The 23,026-nt window shown below is 42.4% G+C and overlaps 1 protein-coding gene across 1 annotated transcript; it reads left to right on the top strand.

Annotated features, from left to right (window-relative positions):
* Nucleotides 1–220: 220 nt before the first annotated feature.
* LOC125001171 (transmembrane protein 47-like) lies at nucleotides 221–22,769 on the top strand. The gene is made up of 3 exons (XM_047577065.1): nucleotides 221–683; nucleotides 13,018–13,158; nucleotides 17,097–22,769. The coding sequence occupies exons 1-3, from the start codon at nucleotides 461–463 to the stop codon at nucleotides 17,273–17,275; spliced, it is 543 nt and encodes a 180-aa protein (XP_047433021.1). The 5' UTR covers nucleotides 221–460; the 3' UTR covers nucleotides 17,276–22,769.
* The last annotated feature ends 257 nt before the right edge of the window (nucleotides 22,770–23,026 follow it).

The raw sequence follows: 23,026 nt of genomic DNA, 5'->3' as shown, positions 1-23,026 counted from the left end.
TAAGTGAGCTCTGCGCCAGTGTAGAGAAGAATGTGAAGCAACCGGGAAGAAGTCGGAGGGGAAAAGAATGTGGGTTAATGGAACAGTTGCCAAATGGACCTGAGTATTTCATCACACCACGGTTATGAGTTCTCTCTCTCTCTCTCTCTCTCTCTCTCTCTCTCTCTCTCTCTCTCTCTCTAGGACCCTGTGGCACCTGCTGATCCCTCCGAGCCTTGACGTCAGCCTGTAAACGGCGGAGATCTCCTGTGCGCGTCGGCAGCGGTGCCCAGAGGCGCAGCTCCCGTCCGGTCCAGCAGCGCGCGTCGCACGGGTCTGCGGCTGCACCACCACCACCAACAACGACACCACTCAGTTCAGACTCCCCGACTTTCGCATGCATCCGCGAGGAAAGGAATAACGCAATCCCACACAACACGCACCCACTTCTCCAGCTCACCCCCCTCCTTTCCCACCAGCCATGTCCTCCGCTGTCACCGAGACGGAGGAGTCGGCGCGCGGCTCCCCGCTGACGCCGCTTAAGCTGGTCGGTCTGGTGTGCGTGTTCCTGGCGCTCTGCTTGGACATAGGAGCCGTGATGAGCCCGGCGTGGGTGACTGCCGACGACCAGTACTACCTGTCCCTGTGGGAGTCCTGCTGGAAGAGCACCGAGAACTGGCAGTGTAGCAGCACGCTGGGCTCAGGTAATTAGTAAGAAGAATTATGAAAAATCAAAACAGGAGCTTCATTCATTCATTCATTCGCTCAACTCCCATCAGTGTTTGTTAGAGTGCTTCTCTTGCCTCTTTGGGTGGAAGGAGTTGCCATTAGTGGCGGGGAGGATTGATGCTGAAGCTGACCACGAGGATGGAGCGCCCCTGAGAGGGCATCCCTAGAGGAAAGTACCCTCAAACAGTGATCCGTGAGTGAGTCAGGGAGAAGTTTATGATCCTGGCCGGTATTGTGACTCCCTGCAGTCTCTATCCAACCATAACAAAGCCTCAACCTGACAGCCCCTGTCAAGCCACGGCTCCACTGGGAGCTCCACGGCAATAATCGTGGGGGTGAAATGAATGAGTGTTGTCAGGCTGGAGCTCACTTCAAACAAAATAATGGCCAGGATCATTTAATCTTTGCTCCGTGGTTAACACTAGCCCACATGTGAACCGGCTTACCTGTTTCCGAGATGGCTTCAGCCTTCTCCATATTCCGGTAATGGTAATTCATTCTACACCTGAGGGTATTGTCATTTAAATGAAAAAAAAAAAAAAAGTTTAAAAAGTATTCAGGGGTGCTGTGGTGCATTTTTCTGGCTTTAAACTATATTTAAAAATGTCTAAGGTGACCTGTTTAATACCTAAAGGCTGACAAATTGCAATATATATATATATATATATATATATATATATATATATATATATATATATATATGTTGTTCCAGTACCACCAGTGACCACTAGAGGGATTCATTTCCAAGTTCTGCAGCTTTAAAAGTATCTACATTAAATCGTGGTTTTCAGTCACGCATCGATTCTACGCGGAATTAACAGTGCAGATATAGCACATAGATTGTATATAAAGATTGAAGGTGGAACTGCTCCTCAAAAGTGAGGCTGAAGCAAATAGAGCTCCCCTTGGTGGCTGGCTGCGGTATGCAGACCTGGGCCGAACTGAATCACTAAAATACACATCATATATATATATATATATGTGTGTATATATATATTTTTTTTTTCAAGGATGGTTGCTGTCATTTTAAGTGTTAATGTAATATTGGTGTATGTTCAAGTTTCAATTTTTATTATTTCCCGGGAATTTACTGTCAACTCGGCCAATACAAGGAAGTGGCGACGCATTGTCCATATTTATATACAGTCTATGGTACGGCGCCTCAGCTAACACAACAAATAGACAATCATCCATTACAGTGCTATAGAAATCTGATTAATGATGTTATTCACTGAATGTTAATGATGACAGTAGGGTGGGTTAGGTTAGGGTTAGGGTTAGGGTTATCGCTGCACACCTCCACCGTCATGCCAAAGAGCATGAGAGAACTCTCTTGGAAGTTGTCACTTACATGGACCAAAGTAATTAATCCATCACCAGCACAGGAGAAAGAAGGTATAAGGGGTAAAAAAAAATCTCCCTATTCTTCTGTTGTCTAGAAAACAGCGTTGATCTCATGCCGAGGTCCTTCTGACCGCATGTGTCAAGGATGGGTTGATCAGATACGTTGGATCAGTTTCTGTCTATCCATGCTAATCTTCTTTAAAACCAAGTCTTAACCCTTATTTAAGGGGTTAAATTTGAGGGGTCCAGCATTTCAGTATCAAAAAATTTGACTCAGGAATATAGAAAAACCAGAAGCCTGCAGAGCTAATGTGCTAGCAGTCCATGCGTCCTAGCTCCTCTCCCTCTGTAGCTGGGGTGGGATCCCAATCGTGTGTCTGTGTGAGTGTCCAGAACAGACGGGGAGCCTGGGTGCCGCCTTGTCCGCCTGCAAAAGTGGGTGTGCGACTTGTGTGTGTGTGTGTGTGCGCCAATAAGACGCTATACCGTGTTTGAGCTGACCTATTTCTGGACATTCTCCTCTGAAGCCCAGCTGAATATTTCATGTCACACTCTGATTACTCTGTTGTTGCATCTTCACTCCCTTCCCTCCCTCCCTACCAGGACCTGGGAACACACACAGTCACAGACACATTTTGTGACCACAACTTCTTTTATTTTGGCTCCTCACACGCTCAGACTACAGACCAGGACTCCCTAATTAGGTGTCTGGGCGCGACGGGTGTGTGCCTGCTCGTGAGTGTGTGAGCGCTACCAGCACAGGTGAATTGATCTTAAAAAATAAATCACCGCCATGCTCGTGCCAGCCGTCCCGCCTTGCTGTTAATTGAGCTTGTCTTTGTCATTCGGTGTGACGATTTTCCTTTTGTAGTGAAAATTGATTACTGTGAGAAACAACCCTAATCAAGGGCTACTACGGGTCTAACTGTCAGGTATTCTCTGGGTTGCCTGTGGGCTACCCGGGAAAGGGTTGTTTGAAAGTCCTAAGTCTTCAAAAGATGTTACTTCCGGACTCTTGATAAACAAAAGGTGTCCGTTATACCTCAATTTTATTGACTTCCTAGCAAATACTACAATGTTAGGTGAGACAATTATATTTTATTTCCAACCTCTGAGCCTCTGATCTGGTGCATAGTAGTCTACATAGGCCACTCTTCACCACCTGGGTACTTTATTTAGGAACACCGATGGTTGCCTATCTCCTTTGAAAGACGCTCCAAGTTACGTCATCATAATAAAGCTAAAAACTATTAAAACACATCTAAAATAACTTCGAGAACCTTTTGAGAACCAGATATTGCAATATGTTTTTTAGGCTGAAGTAGGTTAGTCTGTGAACTTTATGCGAACTATGATGAAGCAATAATGACAAAATTAGCTATCTAGTTGTAATGCTAATGCATTTACTCAAACCAGTGAATACACTGACAAGTGATTAATGCCCTGATTAATCAGCCAAGTTGTCACATTAATACAAATTCAAATTTCAGTGGTAACGTGCTGGTGTTCAAATTTGACGACTGTCTTCCAAACAAAAGTGGTTCCCTTCTCCGTCTGGTCGGATAGCGACTGCTGCCTACATAGCCAAAAGGCTGATATCTGACACATAGCGATGTCCGTATCCAACGGGTCGCCAGGTTCTTTTGTAAATGTACTGTAGCTTGTTGCCCCCTCACCACCAATGTGAACGCTAAAGAAAGTAAAATTGAGATTCCATTCATGCTAGCTTTGCATGGTTAGAGTTATGGTTAGCCTGGTGTAGGCAGATTCCATTATCTGCACAGAACAATAAGAGAAAAAAAAGTTTTTAAGGCAATCGCAACAAATGCCTTATCCCCGGCAGTTGTTCATCCTTATTTCTATGGCGATATCTTTTGCAACAGACTGATAGCGGATTAAGCCTTTTCGTTGTGAACAAATTCAACCCAAGGCGCTCACGTGACAAGCATGACTAAGTCCCCAACACTCTTTTATCCATCATTGTGTAAAGCCAAACAATGTCATTGGGTCTGCAAATTTTTGCCAGAGCATAATCTAACGGAGTGGCGACTGCTGCCTACATAGCCAAAGCTAATGACATTGGATTCTTCATATTTTTAATTATGTATGACGCTAAGTCATTGGATTTAAGCTGTTTTCCTCACTTTTGGGGACCACCAAAAATTCCACAAAGCAGCAAAATACAGGTGGCATTCTTTGAATGCTCTAAATGCTAACGCTGGCATGCTAATGTTCATGATGAAATTACAAGTGTGACCTGAACTGACATCTTCTTTGCTAGCTAGTAGCATGACTGAAATACTTGCACAGCCACATTAACAGTCACCAGAGAAAGCACTTCCTCCCTATATTTCTAAATTCATGCACACTCCATGAAATGTTAATATCTGGTACAGCGCTTTTATGTAAATCGAATTAAGCAGCATTCCCACCTTAAGGTCTTTTCATTCTCTGCTTTTCACTTATTGCCCAACCCTCCATTCTACTACATTTTTACACCCATCTTGATTGCCGAAGTCTCCCAGGGATGCCGTTAAACCATAGGCGGTCGCTGAAGCCTTTTTTTTTTTTCTCGCAGTAGTGAAACAAGGCATTCGGCAACACATAAAACCCACGTTAGTTTTATCTTGAGCAGTCAGTCACGGAGGCTCGGAACGATCGTCTCCAAAACTTGTTTCGGAATTTTTGAGCTCATTGCCCATTTCGGACGTCACTCTAGTCTGACAGGAGACGGCAGAAGCACCTAACCGAAGCATTTAGGGACTGCCGCAGGTTAAATTGGACCAGGTTTTGATTGACTCTTGAAGACCGAAAATACTTTACTAGCTTGGCAACACCAAATTGTTTCGTCTCGTTTTAACTCGGGCCAATATAGCGAGTTGTAAAAATCATCACTGCTGCCAACTGCGAGAACTTCCCTCATATCATTACTTTCCAACTACTCATAGAGCTAAATACTGCCAAGTGTGTGCCTCTTCAGGCAAACATCTCGTCGTATCTGAAGAATGCCGATTGTGCAAACAGCCAACCAGCCTTTGAGAATGAATGAGCACCATGCAGAAATCTGAGATGTGAATTCCCTCAGATGGGACAGGCCTTCAGTGGAAGAATCTCGGCGTAGGCGTTTTTCCTTACTTGCAGATATCGAAGAAACCTCCATCTGTCACTCACGCAGAATCGCTCGTGCTCTGCGCCGGGTTGAAAACCCGTTTGAACCTTGAGAAGTTTTACCTTGAAGCCAGACTTCTCTCCTTCTTCCTTTATCCTGTCTCTGGTTGCATCTTCTCTTCCTGTCAAGTCAGACCCCCTCTTCCCCCCTCCCTTCTGCTCCTTTCATTCATAACAGTTTTCCCTTCCTTGCTTTCATCCTCCCTTTCTTTTATTTCTCTTTTTCCCCCCCGCACCAGACAGCGCCGAGAACAAAAGACGCGCCATCGCTACCAGTGACTTTGTCATTCAGCTGACCTTGAGAGACGTCCTGACGTTAGATTTGGTTTCAGCTTCAGACATCTAAACTGTCACCATGTGAATTCTCAATTCTATATTTAGTTTTTCAAGAAACCCGGGCGTCTTTTTTTTTTTTTTTTTTTTTTTTTTTGAAAAAGATGAAACCAGTTCAGCCTTGAAAGATGTCGATGGATCTCGGATGTGGCTTATTCCGACCTATATATCAGTCTTCGCTTCAGTCACCAGTGGAGACCTAAAAACGTCCATTAATGCTGCCTCCGCGCTCACTGCCCCTCTCATCTTTCTTTATCAGCTGCATCGATCCCTTCTTTGCTCTTGCTCTCCCAGTCTTTTCAAATGAAGAGCCTTTTTCTCAATTCTCAGTTCAGCACCCTTTTCGGCTTGTTTGTCGCTTCCTTTCTCGTCTCTTTGTCCTGCCTTCCCTGAGTCCTATCCCTCTCTCCTCCCTAAGGGCTTCTTTGTTACATTTCTAATGTTAATGATTTCCCCCTTTGTAATTTCGCCAGTCTCCCTCTCCTCAGACCTCTCCGTTTGTTTTCCTCCTTTTCATTTTCTTGTGGGGGTCATTCCCCCATCTCCTCCTCCTCCTCCTCATCCTCCTCCTCCTCCTCCTCAGTTAGCTCCCCAGAGACTCCTGTTCTATTTGTAGCGGCTGAGCGAGGCATGGAAAATGATGTGGCATTCAGGTTCGGTGGCAGACTGACAGGAGAATAGCCACCAAACGTACAGCATCCACTTCCCTCCGGAAACAGCCAGACCACCGTACACAAAACAGCCTCAGGGGGCATGATGGGGATAGGGATGGTCCCAAATGTACAACAATCCATTTTGCAAAGCTTTCTTCAAAGCCTGTAGAGCGTCTCGGCAGCATGTGCCAGCACATAAAAACCCCCCTGAAAATATCCAGTCCTCATTTATTTGACATAAACATAGAATAGTCTCCGATTTGTACTTTCCAGCGAACTTTCTCATCTTCCAGTTAATATTTTTTCCATATTTTGGTTATTAGTTGTCACGACATTGGTAGACATCACTTTGAACTTACTCTTCTTTCCAGAAATTCAGCATTGCCTTCTAGAAGTTCCAATTCTAAACTACTAGATTCTTCATCACAGATGTCGGGGCGGATGGTGGGTGTGTAAAACACCCCAGTTTCAACTCAGAGGTTGTAGGATGTGTGAAACTTCAGACTTTTTTTTTTTTTTTTTTTTAATTCAATGTATGGCGCTTGATTTGACTAGTGTGGATGGGAGTTGAAACATGTCAGGAAACATTAGAAGATGATAGGGCGCACATATTGGACACCCAAAAAGCCCACCAATACATTTGGGAAAAATTACACCAGATTTGAAAACATGTGGAGAATAAAGGGAAAGACTGGTCATAAAAATGGGATGCTCAGAGCAGTTTCTTCAGTTGTCACCTGGGAGTGGGTTGAGAAGGGTTGCCTCTTTGTCTCCTTGCTAAAATAAAACCCTTCAAACTTGAATCTTGTCTAGTCTCAGCCCTTTACAAATTAACTGAGCGAATACGACCTCATCGAGGTCTCTTTTTTTGGCTTTTTAGCTATGCATGTGGTTTGCTAGACAAGTCCCTAAATGGCCATTGTACCACTAAACTAATACTAATGGTGTTTTGGGATTCGCCAGTTGCAAATGCTCAGCATTATGCAGGCAAGCCCGTGCAATTTAGACGCTTCTTCCTTTGCAATTAGAACGTACCCTTGCGTCATTTTTCATTCTCCTTTGACAGTTTTGAACTGACGCCCAGAATGTTTGTCGGCGGCCAGCGCTCAGCCCGCTTCATTTGTCAGGTCAGTTAAATGGTCTTACATTAAAGGGTATTGATTCCGAAGTAAATGTTGGTAATTGGTTGCTTCTGGTTCCTTCGCTTTGCAAATAAAGGTTCGTAGACCAGATCGGTGCCAGACTCTGCTCCCTGTATATATGACATTTAACAGCAGGTTTAACTGTGATTACTTCGGTGAATATAAGGATTGCCTGATTTGATAAACGGAATGCCACTAGTTATTAGATTGTTACAGTGACTGCCAAATGTTGTTGAACCAAACTGATGAATGAATGCACATTTGCGGCAACAAGATTGTTATGCAGACACACAGAAGTTCTAGTCAGCTAGCATGACGGCTTTACGGTAAAGCGAGTGCGGTAATCCCGTCACATGGCAGGCAGTCACATTACACCGAGAGGTATTTCGCCATATGCATGACTGGGAAAAGAGCTCACAGAACGGCACAGCGGTTGTTTTTGTGTGAGACATTTGCAGGCACTAGCTTGCATGTTGCGTGTGACTGACAAAATATGAGGGAGCAAATTTGCCTACGCTGTAGAGTTCCCTGGGTGCAATTTAAAATGATCAGCTCTGCTGTAGCGTGGGGGAGAGAGACAGAGAAAGGGGCTTTGCATATTGCATGTGTGTGAAAGATAAAATATATTTTTAGCTGTGTTAGCAGAGTAGCTCAATGGGTGGCCAAGTCCAGTTGAAACAACTCTTACATATCAAATATTGCCATAAAATTTGATGCACTCTTTCATGTCCCCCGGATGATGAATCCAGTGACTTCACTGGTCATTCCCTTAGCTTTTTATCCAGTGCTAAAATATTGATTTCAAAGCAGTAGATGGAATGCTGAGCCATTTTAAAACCATGAAATCTTGAATTTTTTTTTAAACCGGGTAAAACTATCCCTGATGTAAATACATTATACGGGAGAACTGCAATTTTTTTGACAGATTGCATCTTTAGGCTTGTTTATGTACGGCAGATTTCTGTGTTCGGAAACATCTTGACTAATGGCTATTTTATACTGTAGTACTGCGGGAACTAGACGCCGTAAAGTACGTATGTAGCCTACACCAGTGTGAGTCATTTATACTTTTATACCGTTTAAAAAAAAATTCTGATTCTGATACTTGTGCGCACTCAAAGGCTAGTTGGCGCTGCGTATTTTTTTGCCAGTCTGATTATTTATTTGTTTCACTTCGTGCTTCACTTTCAACAACGGAGGCTGAAACTTGTGCCGAAATTCTGACGCAATTTCGCTGTAGACGAGTCATGCAAGTGTTCGTATCTCCGAAACTCCTCAGTTAACCTTCCCTCGAGGTGTTCCATCTTTATTGATCCAAAACAATCAATTCTGAAATTGCGGAGATGGAGAAGCAGTCGGAAAAAGTCGGACTAAAGCGCAAACACAACCGCCAAGCGGTTTTGCATTATTATAAATGATCGCCAGAAAAGGAGAAAGCACCGCAAAGGACAAATGAAATGATTGAATGCGAGTACATCGTGCGTGTTCTGTCATTGAAAATTATATTGGCTTGTGGTTAATTATTGATGCGATCAATAAGGAGCCTTGTGGAGTTAGGTTTAATTTGATTACCGGAAATATTTATGTCTCTGCTTCAAATAACACAACTACGTTACTTACGTATGGAAGCTTCCAGAGCTTAGTTGTAATCTGAGCTTTGAGCAGAATGTTCTCAGTGTGGTTGTCTTACAGTTTGTTGCCAAGTGACATTTTAATGAAACTTAATGGATGTTTGTCCAGAAAACAGCCTGCAATGTCACCTTCCTCCATAAGCTCTGTTCAAGCTGTATTTATATATATGTATATATGTGTGTGTGTGTGTGTGTGTATATATATATCCTGCTCTATCTTTCTCCATCTATTTATTCCCTCCCTCCTTCCGCCTTACTTTCATCTTTAATTTTCTTCCTCCTTTTCTGTCTCCCACTGGCCACCTATCTCCACCTCTATCTCCGTCTCCCATTCCGTCCCTCCGCTTGGAAATCTCTCATCTTTCCTTATCTCTCGTCTCGTCCATCTTTCGGAAGCTTTTTTTTTTTCTTTCGCCACGCTTGAGCAGAGAACTTAGCAAATATCTGCAGTGACGCAACAAGTACAAAATAGGTTCAGTTAATTGGACCTACGTTAAACCTTTAAAGCCGACTGCTGTGACTTGCCTTTACATCTGTCCTGACAGCCACATTTGTGCATCGCACCCGCTTTACTTGATGTTTTATCCAGAATTTGAAGCTTAAAGTTGCCTTTTAAGATCTACTGCTTGTCGGCCACTTTGACAAGACCGCAACGGATCTCTGCGTGAAGGCGGACAGGTGAAATAAAAGGTTAGAGAAATGGTCACATCTCACTTTGCACTCATGGATTAGACGACTGCGTGTGTGTTTGTGTCTGGCCGTGAAAGAGCCCAGTCACAGCAGCAAATAAAACCATTTTTTTCTTGGAGAGAGAAATCGATTCATTCCAATCCGCATGACATTTTGGGGCTGAATTCAACTTTGATTGTATGTGCTTGTTGTTGGTGTTGACCTTTGAGAGACTGGGGAGCCATATGGTCTGTTGTTCATTGGGTTGAACTATTTTAATTCGTATTCTACTGTTTAGTCTATGCAATTTTAAGAGCTGCAATGGCAAAAAACATTTCTAAAGTAAGCCAGCCAATGCTACCATTCACTTAGTGTTCTTCAGTGACAACTTCCAGAAAAGTTGGGAATGGTTCCCAATTAATAATACCAAAATATTTGGAATAAATTCACTGACCTCTTCGCCACACCACCGGCAGCTTGCTTCGACAGTAAGTCTGCAAGATTGTCAGCCTGGAGGGCTTTCTCCTTCCTCCGTTAACTCTTAATTGAATAAAATGATGATAATGTAGGGGACAGTTAATGACACTGCTGAGAAAATGGAAACACAGAGAGCTGCTGTGACTGACTATTAGCTAGTGTGGCCATATTCAATGCTGTATCAAGGTTTACCTCCAAATGTGGTACAATTATGACCTAAATTTCAAGAACATCATAAAAGGAAAGTGCACATCCGTTAAGTCCTCAATCAATGTTAGGAGTAGCTTAGCAACTGGTGCCATTAAACCATTGCAGGAGTAAAACATTGAAAGCATGATGTTAAGATGTTTTTGTAACATAAGACAGGTTTAGACAAGGATTTCAGTTTAGTTTTTAGTTATAAGTTTTACTTCTTCTCACTCCTTTTCGAATATGTACTCTATATCTCATGTTTAGACGATTGTCTTATTCTTTTTTTATTATGTTGTTTCATATTCGAAATAAACACTTCAATCAATCAATCAATCAATCAATAAAAAGAGTGCCAGTAATTACTCCACTGAGGAAAATTTCATAGAAATGTTCCATGGGTCCTCATCTATCATGTCAGAAAACTCTGCCTAAACAAGATACACCAGTAGGGCAGACAAGATATTAAGTCTTGATCTAGATCCAGGTTCAAAACAGAGTAATTCAAAAATGATGTGAGATTATATGGGACGTCTGGTCCATGAAATACTTGGAGTTCAAGGGGATCGCAGTATATCACATTCATCTTAACTATTTCTGAAAATGTCGGCAGACAAATCACTTCAACTTCTGAACTAGAAGCTTAGCAAAAAGTCTTCTTTACGAGGTTGGGGATACCACCTGAAGAGACCGTACGTATGGACTTTTCTTGTGAACTTGTGCAGTCTTCAAATGCAGCTTGCAAGATTTTGGTTTCGACACAAAAAGACAAATATATGACTTATGGTCTGGGTCAATAAATACTGAGGAACTTATAAGAGAAGTAGATCCAGATGAGTAGAGATCTAGTGATGGTGGGGAAATGATGCAGGCAGGTATTAGCCTGGCATAGCCAGACTCAATCCTTTGTTTATTCAGGAGCCAATATTATATATCTGTGAGGGGCAAAAGTAAGTGCACATCAAGGACTAAAAGTTATAGGCTGTTTAGACCTAGGCTATGGCAACAGCTCAGACCATGGGCAGACCCTAGTGCCGTAACTGATGTGCACCTCCCCAGAAATGTAACTATGTAGACCCCAAGATCTGTGATTGGTCCCTTAGTAGTAGCTTGTTTCCCTTTCAGTATTTCTGATTGATTGTATTGGATCAGTAAAGATGGAATGCATTGAGGAAAGGTTAACTGATTTGTGTGACTCGTCTTCGGCAAAAAAATGGCAAAATTTAAGCAAAATTTAAGCAAAAGTGTTGGTCACCATTGTTGAAAGTGAAGCAGTAAGTTGAAACAAACTTAACCCGACAAGCAAAAAAGACACTGCGCTGACTAGCGTTTGGGTGGCATTTTTACTGAGCGAACCAGACCAACGAACCAGACCAACAAGCACAAGTTACGGCATCTATGTCCTGTAAAAAATCATCTGCACATAATTGGATAATCCTACAACTAACCAAACCACTAAAACCGACAGTATACGAGTAAGGAATTATCTGTAAATGATTTAATCTCTGACCATTGTTGGTCCGTTAAAGCTATTTTGCTGTCAATATAGTTTTACAACAGATCCAATAGTGGACTCTGAACAGACTGCTTCTCCGATGGCAGCCTTTTCATTATAAACCAATTCAACCAAACAGTGCTCAGATGACAACTATAAATATGCCGTGGTTACTCTCCTGTATGTGAAGCCCACCTAAACAATTTGAGTGGATCTTTGCTGGAACATCAGAAGTCTTCCAGACCAACCAAAAAAAAGTGTTGGTTTGGCTTCCAGGCTAGGTGAACTATAACCACACAGATTTTAGGCTCTTGCTGCAGGTTAAACTCTTCAAATTGGTAGTTTAGACTGAACCTCGGGGGTTTAGACTAACCCAATTTTGCATCTGTGCCTGACAGCCAATACAAAGCGCCAACCCTATGTCATCTCTTATCCAGACAATTCCACTTCTTATTCTCAGGTTTTCAGCTCTCTCCGGTTTGCGCTGCCGCTGGTGGCTTCACACCCAGATATGTCAGAGTAAGGAACACTAAGACGAAGGGAAACAATCTTGATGGATTGGATTTAGAATAATAAAACCCAGGGTTTGTCTCATTGGTGTGTATGTGGGCATGTGTGTTTGTGTGTGGTATGTCGGCGCGCATCAAGCCTCGGCGCTCTCTATATATCAGTGGACAGATATTTGATAACGTGCCAGGAAAGCTTTTTAGCCAAGGCTTTTTGTCAGCTCAGGTACACTCTCTCTTCATTACTTTCACTCGCCGCTTCTCCGTCCCCAGCCCCTCCTTCTTTACCTTCACTGACCTTCCCTTCCCGCTCCTCTTCCTCTTCTCCTGCTTTTGGCGTTCCTTTTCATGCTGCCCTCCCTCTGTCCTTGTGACATTATGCATGCTTCTCCTCCTTTTTCTCTCAGATACATATCCTAGATTCCCTTTGTTTGCCTTCTGCGCTCATTTGTTCCTCCTTTGCGATTTAATTTCTTCCTCGCTGGTTTTATGACATTTATCCATCTCCCTATGAACCCCATCATCTTCTCTTCAACCTCCCCCCCTTTCTTAAATCCACCATGTCCTCCTTTGGATTTTATTGTTCCTTGCCTTCTCTCCTATATAAAGTATATGGAACATGTTGCACGTATGTTACGTAGGTTGCGTGCGCTCACTCATTGTGTCTTCCTTCTCATCTCTTCTCCCGCCCTCCCTTCCCAGACTGGCAGGTTGCTGCGCTGGCCCTGTTGCTAGGGGGCGGGGCTCTGGTGTTGATGTCATTCCTGGTCGCCCTGGTCGCCGTGTGCATCGGCACGAGGCGGCGGTTCTACGGCCCGGTCGCCTTCATGCTCTTTGCTGCAGGTCAGCGCACAAACACGCACACACAAACGTAGCTGTGGTCCAAACACAATCCTCAATCATGGGGTTGAGGGCCACGCACTCATTATGCGCTACAACACACAACTAATGACACACACAAGAAGATTACTTAATTAGCCAGTTTAGACAAGGTAGCTGGAAGGTGGTAGGGTAATCACATTGAAAGCTGACGTGCATTTAAATGACAATCCTTACTTACTCATTAGAGTAAGACAGTCCACACACACTAGCGCACACAGCAGTCACACGCACACACACAATTCTGTCAGAAACAGAATGTTTGCTAAATGAGTTTATGATTCCAGGCCCAGCAGGGTTGGAGTGGAGTGGAGTGTCACGCCTGTCCGTTTAATTTTCCCCCAGCAAGCTTTAATCTCAGGTTGGACGACCACCAAGTTTCCACATTTTCCGCTATTCTCACCTCTGGGAATAATTGCGAAATTTGATTTTTTTTTCTAACAAGCATGAAATGTTGCATTTCGCCAACCTGGATGTGTTTCTCGCCGAACGCTTTTCTCCGTCGCACTGCGCAAATCCACCAGAAATAAGACGTGTTGCAAAAGCGGAAACCGTAAAGGGACGCGGTACAGAGTTCCAGAAGTTGCGCGATTTCTCTTGAGTTCACTGGAATCCTTATTATGTTTGGTTTAACATGAAGTTCTTATTCAGACAGATTCATTTTGCATGCTTTACCGGTTTAGAAGCTTATCTTTCCTGAGCTTTACCAAAGAAGACCATGTGACATTTGCAGCTGCTGAAGTTGCAAAGTGAGATAAGCCCCTGGGTTCTGGAACTGTATTTTTCTAGAAACTCGTCTGAGTGTCATTAACATAGAAACACAGGAGTCCTTAATAAAGTAACAGTCCTACTATATAGATGCCTTTTCAGACCTGCATTAAGATCCAATCTGTGATGATCCGATCATGTAAAAGACTGGTGTTAACACCCCTCATCATGCACTGATATTGGCATTTGAGAGAACCAATCACCGACAACATTTGGACGTGGTCTTACTTGCATTTGTCGGGATGTGACCACATTCCGTTCACACTGCCAATGGAATGCGATGGGAATGGGTGTAATTATAGGTTGCCTACTGTGGAAGTATGTACTCTGCTAATAAAAATACATAATATAAAAAGCTAAGCCATAGCTATCAATACGATATATACGGAAGTCACACATGAGAAAAAAAAACTTTGAGAAAAACTCTTCTGCGGAGTAAGGGTGGAAGTGATGTGGTACCATACGCATATAGTACTGCTGGTTTGAAGGTCTACTTCATGGCAATGTATTTTGATTTTTTTTTCTCAAAACGCAAGATGAAAAATGAAAATCTACTTCCTCAAATTTTTTCTCATGCATGGCCCTACTACCCTACTTTTTTTGTGGTGGAAAGTTACTCTCGAGTTGCTCTATTGAGAGCTGATTATACTCTGAAATATCTCACGGACCAATCACATTGCTTGGTAAGGCTTTATGTGGTTAGGTAATCCTACACACCATCTAAGCATTGTGATCTAATAGCAGGACAATAATTTCATGCATAGGTATTTTCTACTCTGCATCCATTGAAATACAGCCTGCAATGTAATTGTAATGGCAGGTTATTCTGCTACACCAGGCTAGTATTCTGCTAATAGTTGGAATAGAAGGCCAGACAGATGAAAAATGCTTCCCATGGGCACCTTTACTAGAAGAGACTGGCACAATCTGCCCTGATAATCTGTTTAATAGCCTCATAAACACATCAATACAGTACTCGATCAATACACTCTCCGTGCATTCTGAAACATCATGCAACCTGATGAGGTTTCCAGGAGAAACAAAGGTACAGAAATCCTCCCTGCTGGCAATCCTCGTCAGTCTTGGTCCTTTTTGTCTTTTGAAAATGTAAATATGGTCAATAAAGTTGGAAAACTTGTTGGAATCTCTGTTCAGAACAATTTCATTTGGGCTGGAGTAAATGCAGTCATGGTTGACTACTTGAAATCAGAAAGGACAGTCACTGCATCATCCTTGTTATTAGATGTTTCATTTGCTAATCAAGTTTAGCATTAGCTGTGCAGAAAATTAGCAGGACTTCAGGTTTCTGTGCCCAAAATAGCTTCCCAGCTCTTTTGGCAATGTCCCTTTAAAGGTGGTGCCGAGGAATCTCACATGGTGAGACATCCAATGACATTGTAATGTATAAATAATTGATTTGAACTCAATCTAGTTTTAAGGGCAACTCATGGAGTTTTATGACTACACACGTTTTCCGTCTGAAATTCTACTTTAGCCAATTTAAAATATTTATTATATGATGGATTTCCTCTGGTTACACAGCAAGGACTTGTGGATTGTAAGTTTGCAGATTAATAAATTATAAGCAGGTATTGCTGTCTGAGACATTTGGGCTATTTCTCATGTGGCTTTCAGACAAAAATGGTTTTAAATTTCTACACTCTGTGCCAGAGCCATTTTTTCTCAGTATGTTTTGACTGTATAGCACAGGCTACCGTGATCTGTTGGAGATGTCAACTTCTGCCCTTGGAACGCACAAAACATCTCCCTGAATTCTGATCCATTATAGTCACTGTTTGGCATATTTAAAACTTTCGTAGAACCCCTGAGAGCATTATAACAAATATCTTGAGCTAGGTAACAGTGGACTAATTGGAATTTCCAGTGGATCGTCTCATTTGAAAATAAAAATTCAAGTGTAAGTTAGAAGGGACGGAAGCCTTTCTTGTGAGTATTATCCCTCAAAGACATTCATTTTGCTGTGTACCGTTCTAGCAGAACCCAGATCAAATGTCCCTACTCAGTTGGTAAAGCATGACACTTTGAAATGTAATGACAAATATAAAATTTCATTCTAGGGCTTCTACTTAACATACAAACAGAAACACCAGCTGTCAAAATGCTGTACATTTTTCCGTGATGGCACACAAACAAACCTCAGCAAAGCATCTCTCTTTAAAGCCCAGCACAGAGGCTGAGTGTTTTCGGCGGACTATAAAGGCAACTTCAGTGAATGATAGATCACAACATCCACCAAACAACCCCCCCAAAGGCTTGTTTTTTCACGCCATCTGCGTTAATATTTGCATGTTCTTTGGATATTATGCATTAGGGGGTTTGATTTTTTTGTTTCATGCTTTTTTGGGAGCTTGTTTATGTTCCCACAAATTCTCGTCGAAGGAGAAAACAACTGATGTGTTCCACTTTGTTCCACTGCAACCCGTCTCCCCTCGTCACTTTTTAAACATCCATTTCAATACCTGCGCCTCCACTTCCATGTCTACCTCCAACCTCACATCTTCCCCCTTTTTCCACCTTCATCCTCCAGTTGGATTTATTTTGTTTTTCAAAAATGTGCCAGCTCATCAGATCTAAATGACACCGCCTTCGGGAATGAGGCTGTCTGTCCTGGCCCTGCCATGCTCCTCTCTGTAACTTGCTTTTAAATGGTTTTGAACGAGGCTACTGAAAAATTCAAAAGTGTGTGTGGCCCAATCCCATGGAGCCTAAATCATTAAACATTTCATGTCAGAAGAAGTTTGTTCGACATGTAAATTTCGCTTCAGTGATTAATAATTAAACCCCCAACCCCAACTTTATAACATATTGCCTACACACGTCCTTCTTTATTTTGACTGTACTATTCCACAGCTGCTGATTTGGTATATTTTTCTCATTGCCTAACCCTAACCCTAAGCCTAACTCTAGATGATATGTTTTTGTGGATGTTTGTTCAGCAGGGATATAGAAAAGCACATTGCAAAAGCACATATGAATTGACCATCGTGCAATAGAAAATGCTAAGTGATGACTTTCATGTTTTCAGCTTTTGGTGATTTGGAGATCTTTGACTTTTTTGCAGTCTGAGGCTCAAAAACCTGGCCTTGCAGTTAACCACAACATGTCTCCTCCAGTTGTCCTCCAGGCCTGCAGCTTGGTCCTCTTCCCCGTCAAGTTCATCGAGACCATCAGCTTGAGGATCTACCACGAGTTCAACTGGGGCTACGGCCTGGCCTGGGGCGGTACCATCTTTTCCTTCGGCGGGGGAATCCTCTACTGCCTCAACCCCAAGAACTACGAGGAGTACTACTAGCTCCGCTCGAGCCCTACGTTCACATGGTGAAATTGGAGACTGGGTGGAAGTGAGGAATGTGTTCGTTAATGGCTCAATCACCAAGAATTGTAAGAAATACTGTACACTGGATTGGAGCCGATAACCGTATCGCCGCAATCTTTGAACCTAGGGACTGTAACTGGTGGTCAGGTGACGACTGTTCTTGCCTCAGTCAACAGACGTGTGAGTGCTGAGGCTATTTGAACTGACAGCCCTAATCACCACAGCCATCCTGAATAAGGGTTGGGGGGTTCTGGGTATAGGTATTACTGGGTGATTCTCAGCACTTGCGATGCAGTCCAATGGGACCTGACAACCCTGCAGTAACAAAGGAATAACAAAGGTTAACCGTGATGACACCACCTGATTCTAAACTGAAGAGCTACTGTTATTATGTTGCAACAACCCCACGTATGGACTCGGTTACTTAGAAAAAAGGATGTCAGTCTAGAAGGCCATTACTGCACGGTTGCACACGCATGCACATGCAAAGTGTATCTTCACATGCAAACATCAAATCCTCGGCCTGGATGATATGTTCTTCCCAGTGCCCGACTCCATTATCATTGTGCCATTTTTCTGAGCTCTTTCACATGGGTATCGGAGAGGATCTGCCACGACAGTTAGGGATTATAACTTTCCATAAGACAGATAGATTCCACTTGGGGGAAAGTTATGGATGGAGTGGGGGGGTTAAACTAGAGACACCCACTCAATATTCTGTTATCGACCCACTTGTCTGTTACCGAGGCAACCCGCAGGGTGTGCACATGCTGCTGTCATGATTGATTAGCCACAGTCAGAGGTGTAAGACAGGACAGCGCTCAATGCCTCCAAGGGTCTGCTAGATTTCGATTGCTCATCGAGCTGAGTTTCTGCACTCCATGACTTTGTGAGCATTCTTTATCGCCTACTCTAGCTCCTCTTCATCCTGTTTTGTGTATGGGAGTGTCCATTGTACACACAGTAGTTATGTCTGTCAGTGGCTATGTTTACATGCACAGCAGCAGTGTAAGAGAGTTAGGATCTGTGTTCTGAATGTAGTTATGTGATTATGTACATCTGGGAGTCTAGATTTTACTTAACCATGCCTTTTTTATAAACCAGGGGTGTCAAACTCAATTAAGTTCAGGGGCCACATACAGCCCAGTTTGATCTCAAGGGGGCCAGATCATTACAACTCAATAGCGCATTAACCTATAAATAACAGCAACTCCAAATGTTTCCCTTTGTTTTAATGCAAAGAAGTACAAGTATGTTCAGACAAAGAAATACAATTTATTTTTAGTTCTAGGTCTCAATATTGTGTTATGCTCACAACTCTTACAAAAACAGCGCAAACCCTTGCAATAGCACTTACTTTCTGTGGGAAAATTGCAGTTAATTCTTGCCATGGGCCAGATTAGACACGCTGACGGGCTGCTCTTGGCCTCCAGGCTGTATGTTTGACACCTGTGTTATAAACCTCTGAATTGGCCTCAGAACAACTCTTCTACCCTAACCAACTACAATGGATTACTTTTTGTTGCTCAACCTGCACGGCCTTTTGTCTTAAGATAAAAACAAAGACTGGGGACCAAGTAGTAAGCCTTGAGGCACTCCACAGTGTCTGAAATAACTACACAGGAATGCCAGCCTTTAGGATCGAAATAATAAAGAAAGGTGCAGCATCAATACCCACAAATCAAATCCACAACATTTTAGTTAAGATTAACCTAAGATTTTGGGCATGTCTAATGTGCCGGGAATTGCTTTCCTACAATGAATCAATAAGCGCAAGAGTCTTTCTTTGATGTTTATTGCAATAATGATCATGTACGCATACAGGATTTTGCCTCCCAGGAAAGGAGTTGCATTCAGTCGTTATGTAGAAAGGCAGGTGATGCAGGACTTGTGTTCAGTTTTGTCTAGCAGTGAAGCAGACTCTTTTCCAAGGTCGCATTTGTTCACTTATCTCACAGTGTTTTGCCTTGAAAATGACCCGTAACCTATTTTCCTTCCAGGGGAGGAAGAGAGTTAAGTTAGTTAGAAAATGAGAGCTGTATGGTTGTAGCTTCAAAAGTAAATCTAAAAAGTATAAAATTCAGTGATATATTCTAGACTGGCCGAAATAATACATAACACATGGTAATCAAAAACAGGATTACTCTATAGCTCACTGCTTAACTCCATGAATGTGTGAATTGATACATTACTTTGTGCATGTAAACACAGCCACAAAGGCAGAATGTTCATGAACTGCATTTACTAATGAGTTCAGGCCGCATTTAATGTAAGGGTGGTGTCTCTGTGTCTGCAGTAAATGGCAGGGATCAGTACTGCATTCATAGTTTCTAGCCTTTAGTGGAAAACAACTCCGACATGCATCTGTTGGCACAGGGAAAGCAAATGCCAATGCCACCCAGTATCAAATGTCACAATTAATGGATACGAAAGACACATACTAGGTCGAAAGGTACAGCTGTATGCCACATGAAATCCTTACCACCTTAGAGAACATGATCAGATTATCTCTGCATTTATGTCCTGACAAAATGATTTCAATTTAAACACTATTTATCTAGTTTCTGTTTCCTCGCCCTCTGGGCTTAGGTCCAGTCAGCAGTTGTTTGGGTGGTTGCCATTCAAGTACAATTTTTAAAAGGACAGATCATTGGAGAAACAGCTAAACTACTTGCTGAATTGCTTTGCAACTGATGGTTTCCCATCTTCTCTCCACTCTGTGAGCTGCAAGTGTATAGGGGGTCTAACAAACAAAAAAAATAATCTTGGGTTGGCATTTTTCAGATTTTCTTCTTCTTTTCATTGTCATATTTTAACCATAGAGCTGTCAAAGCATCCATTCCCCAAAAATCAGAACCAGACAGGCTGGCTCCCTAGCCACCTTAATGAATGTAGAACGGCAAGGCAACTATGTGATTCATGCAGCAGTTGATTAATTAAATATAACATGGAACAGCGATCCTTACAATGGACAAAAAGACAAAATCATTTCCTGGTTTTATTTTTGATGAGGAGAAATTGTGTTACAAAAAAATCTTCAATTCCTTTGACTCTGATTTAACTCAGTCCACACAACACCTTATTTCTGGCTTATTCAGTCTGCACAGACAAGTTAACCATTTCTTATCTTTGTGTTTGGAACTGGTCGATCACATTTACCGTACATTAGAGCGGTATTGATCTAAATATCTAACTCTGGGGATATAAGCAATGTCTGGGCTGCAATCCAAACTCCATGACATAAATCCACTGTTGTACATTCTAGTATTAGATATGAAACTGATGGACGTTACAGGTAGGGTTAAAAAATCTTTAAAGCTTCTTTTTGGCCATTGTGTCCTCATTTTCCCTTCCATTTATTTTGAGTGAAAACAGAAACATTATTTCATTAGTCAGACCGGCTACATCGGTCAGAGGGTGCTTTACAAGGTGCGACCTTGCTCTTGTGTATTTTATCAGTTTGAAAGATGTTACAGCTTCCCTATGTTCAGCGGCGAGGGCTCCAGTTAATCAGTGTTTAGCGGCGCGGGTCACGCGCTTTCCTGTCAGGTCATGGATGAAGCGCTCCATGTCAGCTGACTCAGTGAGTTGTTTCTCTGTGCAGCCGGAGTGAAACACAAGACGTGACACAGTGGAGAGAAGCTGTAACACAGATCAGCATCGCCAGTATTATATTTGGTATGCCCGCTACTGTGTTTAATACTGTATGATCACTGCTTAGTGAGGGTGTTTTTGCTACCTAGAAATGTCTCTGTGCTTTGGTGGTGTAGAGGAGCCTTAGGCACTAACACTGTAACAGACCTGGGTTACAGCATACTGTACAGCAATTGTATGAACTATATATTACTGGCCAAACTAAAATAACTATTTTAAAAGTCAAAAGCAGATATATTACTTTGGGCATTCTCTGGAATACCTTAAACGGACTGATTTTGTTTTATGTACCGGTATAAATTTAAGTACCTGAAACTTCCTGGTATCCTCCCATAGTCTGTAATGGACCAATCCCTGTACATGTGGGGGGCAAAACAGACAGAACACCTGTCATACTTTCGGCAACATCTGCCGCCAACTCCATTCTGTCCTAATCTGAACTTGCCTACCAGAATTTGTAGGCAAGGGACATGATTTTTGTTACCAGAAGTGACTGGTTTCAATTTGTAGGCCAAGTAGTTGGGCACGATGCGGGTAAACACTCCATACAGAGAAGAAAATAGGCAGAACGTCCTATCATTCCCTCAGCAAGCAAGCTAACACGTTGCATTCGTCTAGCAAATACCAGAGATCAGAACGATGTAGTGGTTTTAAACTGCGGCCCAGTTGCTAACATCCCAATAGGAATTTTCCTCCGAGAATTTTCAGACAAGGGGCAATACTTTTGTACCGGAACCTTTCTGGTTTCCATTTATTGTCCTAGAAGTACTTACCAACCATATTTGATTGGATTTCCTTGTGTAGTCAGGTAAATAGACAATGTGCAAAGTAAAAGGGACGTGGACATCAACTGTCAACTCTATTCTCTCATCCAAATCATATTTTACCCACCAGACCTTGTAGGCAAGGGACAACGTTTGGGTACCGGAAGTCGCAGTAGTATTGACACATCACATGAAGAGCAAAAGAGGTGAAACATGACGTTAGAGCCTTTTGGAAAGTTCTCAAATGTGCCTTGTTTGTCCAGTGATGTTATTGTAAACCTCTACTATTAACTCCAAGTCCATTCATGCCAGAAACACACTTTCTGTCATTTGGATATCTGTTGGCCACGCCGGCAGCCTGTGAACCATTGGCAAAGCCATCAGACGGGTTAGCAGACGAAACATGGTGCAGCTGCTAAGATTAATCCATTTCAAATTTTGAACTTTCGACCAGATGCAGTTCAAATTGCTGCATGTGTCTTAATTAGATGCTGAAATCAACGTTGAGGCAGTCGTAATTATAATATTCTGAGTGATAGTGTAAATATGTTTGCGCCAGTTTCAGAAATGACCTACATGCTTTGAATTTTTAATAAGAGTGAATTAATCAGTACATATCTGAATAAATGCTTATTTGCGTCGGGTTTCTCAGTATAGCTCGGTGATCTGCTACAAAATACTCATGCTATTTAAGGTTCTTGAGCTTCTGACTTGCTTCGGTTCCTTGTATGTTCTAACCCAGGTCTGACTCCTAGCTATTAGCATTTGTTTGGTTATTAACTTGCTGATGAAAAGTAGAGGTTCGTAAACAGAGGCCGCTCTCTTTTATGCATCGTCTCCCAGTAGAGTGGAGAAAAACACTGTCTAATGATGTGCATAGGGACTTAGGATGTGCGTATGTGCGTGAATGACAGCATAATAATGTACGTGAAAGAGAGAGCTTCGGCGCGTGTGCATGTTTGTTGGCATGTTTTAGATGCCATTGTAGAGATGTCAGTAATAAGCATTTATCTCTTTGTACGTTGGCACATTAAAGCACTGAACGAAACATCTCCCTCTGCCTCACTTTGTTTAATTCTTTCCTTTTTCTTCCGTGATCTTTATTATGCTCTGAAATGATTGCAATAATACCTTATTTTCAGGTTTTTCTTAGAGAAGTGGCACTCTTACTGTAATTCCCAGATATGCTGAGTCAAGCTTAGCCAATTACACACAAAATGAGAAAGCACTTAAGTCTGAATATAGAAGAGGTGACGAGGAACACCTAGGTTACAACTCTAACCCTAACCCTAACCCTAAGTATAGATGC

The sequence above is a fragment of the Mugil cephalus genome, chromosome 23 (assembly GCF_022458985.1).
Source record: "Mugil cephalus isolate CIBA_MC_2020 chromosome 23, CIBA_Mcephalus_1.1, whole genome shotgun sequence".
Lineage (NCBI taxonomy): Eukaryota > Metazoa > Chordata > Actinopteri > Mugiliformes > Mugilidae > Mugil > Mugil cephalus.
The sequence above is the reverse complement of the archived record's forward strand: the minus strand, read 5'-3'. Positions and strand labels throughout refer to the sequence as shown.